General features: G+C 51.6%; 1 protein-coding gene across 1 annotated transcript; it reads right to left on the reverse strand.

Moving 5' to 3' along the window:
* Positions 1 to 448: 448 nt before the first annotated feature.
* On the reverse strand, positions 449 to 2,822 carry DIRAS3 (DIRAS family GTPase 3). The gene is made up of 2 exons (XM_019732341.3): positions 2,575 to 2,822; positions 449 to 1,840 (listed from the first exon to the last, which is right to left on the reverse strand). Exon 2 carries the CDS (start codon positions 1,795 to 1,797, stop codon positions 1,108 to 1,110), a length of 690 nt encoding a protein of 229 aa, XP_019587900.1. The 5' UTR covers positions 1,798 to 1,840; positions 2,575 to 2,822; the 3' UTR covers positions 449 to 1,107.
* Positions 2,823 to 3,116: the final 294 nt, after the last annotated feature.

Raw genomic sequence — 3,116 nt, forward strand, 5'->3', positions numbered from 1 at the left:
TGTGCAGTCCCTCACTCAAAAGTCATGTTCAAATATAAAATCTCTTTTAAAACTCACCTTAAGGAGTTTCTCAAATTTCAAATCCCACCCATTTCTCCCCTTACCTTCCATCCCCCTACGTCCAGTATTTCTTGAGGGAAGGCTTTTGAGGCAACTAAAGGCTGAGTTTTGCTTTTCACCAGTACCTCCAAGACAGTAAGAATGAGCCTCCTCTTCAAAGACCCCTGGAGTTCTTCTGGATGTCAGTCCAGAAAAGATTATGGATACAAACCAGCTCTGCATTGCAGTGACCCCTTTAACCATCCCCCCTCCATTGGTTAATTTCAAGCGGGCAGGGGCATCCATGTGTGGAATTCTCATTAGAAACCTTCCCCAGATGTGGTTGAAATTTCAATGCCATGGGTAATTTTTTTTGTCGTCCAATGGAAAAAAAAATTATCACAGCGGATTGCATGCAGGAAAAGCTTTATTAAGTCATGGAACTGTTATACTTTTTAAAAACTGCTATGCAGAATACCCGAACATTTTTAAATTACTCAGGAAACTGGCACATCTTTAGTAAGCAAGTTCCATGTTCATCATTTTCTCTGTCCCCACCCTCAATGCTCAGTTATAGAATATTCTTTTATTTATCTTGTTTAGCATATGTATCTCACAGTCATCTGTCAAAGCTTTTGTTGCAAAAACACAATTCTTCACAATTAAACACACAATGGAAAGATGTGATTAGGCATTTACAAGACTTGAACTGTTTAAAAATAATACATGATAACAGGGTTACAAGAAGGCCGGTGACATCTTTCAACTCATTTTGCTTTTTCATTCTTTTCCTAACATTAATCGCTGAAATCTGTCAAGGCTTAGTCTTTAAATTCATTGCGCTCCTTTTACGCCCCCATCCTCCTGCAACGTCAACGTTATAACAATTAGAATTCTCTTGCCTGAGAAAAAGAATTATTAACTTACAAGGGACACGTATTGATGTCTAGCGATGACAACCCAAACCACAGCACAAGTCAGTCATGTACAGGTGACACATTACACTGGCACTGGTCCACATCTTCTGCACACTGTGGGAGGAAGAGGACAGGCTCCTAAGAAGCAGGCTCACATGATAATGCACTTGCCAAGCAGCTTCTCGGCCACCTTGGGCATCTGAGATTTCTTCTGGGGCGGCTGCAGGCAGGTGGTGGGCTTCTTTGCGTGGTTCAGCAGCATGTGAAACAGCTCCTGCACATTGACATCCGTCTTAGCCGAGGTCTCCAGGAAGGCGCAATTCCACTCCATCGCGTAGGCAACGCCATCCCTCGCGGTCAGCTCCCGGCGGCGGTTGTCATCGCATTTGTTGCCCACCAGCACGACAGGGTACTTACGCAGGTTCCTGCCTTTGATCTCGCGGATCAGCTCATAGAAGGGCTTCAGCTCCTCCAGGGTTTGCTTCTTGGTGACGGAGTAGACCAGGATGAAGGCATGGCCCCTGGCAATGGCGAGGCGCTGCAAACCCGGGTGCCGGTGACCACCAGCCGTGTCGGTAATGTGCAGCGTGGCCGTGCCGCGATTGCCGCCCGGCACCTGGTGGTAGGTATCTTCGGTAGTTGGTACATACTTGTCGCGAAAGTTGCCGCGCACCCATCTCTTCACCAGTGCACTCTTGCCGACGCCCGCGGACCCAAGGATCACCACGCAGTAATCTTTGTTCCTCCTCTGCGGGACGAAGGCGCGAATGATCAGCAGCGTGGGCAGAGGCCGCAGCCGCTGCATCAGCTTTTCCTTGAAGCCAAAGCAGGAGTTGCCCATTGTCAGGAATTGGCGCGGAGACCGGTGCACAACTTCTCTCGCACTGAACCAGCCGTAGGCGAATCATAGGGAGGAAGAAAGGGAGAGTGAGAGACGGGACCACAATGGAACGTTGTCACAGCGTCTGCCTGGACAGCTTCTCCTAGGGACGCTGGGGAGGGTCTCAGCTTGTTCCCCAACCCCACACCCTCCCTCCTCAGAGGTAGAGCCTGCTTCACTGCCCACCCCAGGCATCCACGAAAGGTAGTGCTGGCGAGGAGGTTCGCTCAGCACCCCCGACGAGGATGCCTTACCCGGTGGCCACACACGGTTAATCTGCTTTTACAACATACTACTCCACTCTAACTGCAGAATGAGAAGCTGTAAAAACAGCTTGCCAGCCCTTAAAATGCGCACACATTGAGCAATGTTACCAAACCCTTCCTTCCCTAACAAGCCCTTGTTGCGCTCTTCCTCGCGTATTAAAAATTGTCAACGTCTCTGACACGGATTAATCACGGCGGGCAAGGGTTGGCTGCCGCGCACACGATGCAGGATGGAGTTATGGAGATGACGAGGGGCGCCCAAGGAACCCGCAAGGGCCAGGATGCTCGGCTCGTGGCGCCAATAGAGACCCATTGCCCGCAGCAACTTTCCGCGGGCGTGTCGTCCAGGGACCGGTACCCACCAGCTTTGCGGACAACGACCCTGCCAGTTCCCACCCGCAACAACCCAGGCTGGTTCGCCAGCTACATCTCGAGTTTTAGTGCCCAAAGAAATGCAGAAGATGGCTTTTACCTCTCTGCGAGGAGAAAATCCAGAGGGCTAGCGGGCAAATTCGCTCCTCTCCCAGGTGGCGTTGGTGGCGGCAGCGGACGACGCGGCACTTTCAGGTACCTGGAGCTGCAACTGTTGCGCAGGTACAACCAGTGCGCTCTGAGGCTCAGACAGAAATACTCCAACTGTCGGACTCTGATGCTAGCACTGGAACCAGGGTGCGCAGGCTGGGAGACTCCACTTGCACAGTACGCAGAGGGGAGACCGGCAGTGCAGTGCTGGCCGAGTCCAGATGCGCGCCCACCCCTCCCCCACAGTGTGCCCGGCGTCCCCCACACCCAGAGTACCTGTACCCACAGCCCGAGGCAGAGAGCAGAGGCGGGTGGGTTCCTAGGTCCACAGGCACTGGCCCCTGTGGGGTTAGCCCTACTAAAGCTTCTGTTATAAGAGGCTTCAGAACCTGCCTCCCGGTAGGATTTTCTATGGTTTAGACAGGTTCTTTGAAAGAGAGTTGAGGGTTGCCTTCTAAATCCAGCAACATTAAACCATCGATCACATTCATC

The sequence above is a fragment of the Rhinolophus sinicus genome, chromosome 14 (assembly GCF_057876585.1).
Source record: "Rhinolophus sinicus isolate RSI-liver-muscle chromosome 14, RSI-T2T, whole genome shotgun sequence".
NCBI classification, from domain to species: domain Eukaryota; kingdom Metazoa; phylum Chordata; class Mammalia; order Chiroptera; family Rhinolophidae; genus Rhinolophus; species Rhinolophus sinicus.

What these genes read in the sequence shown, in the direction of transcription:
- DIRAS3 (XM_019732341.3), bottom strand. Translation starts at nt 1,797, where the DNA reads ATGGGCAACTCCTGCTTTGGCTTCAAGGAAAAGCTGATGCAGCGGCTG.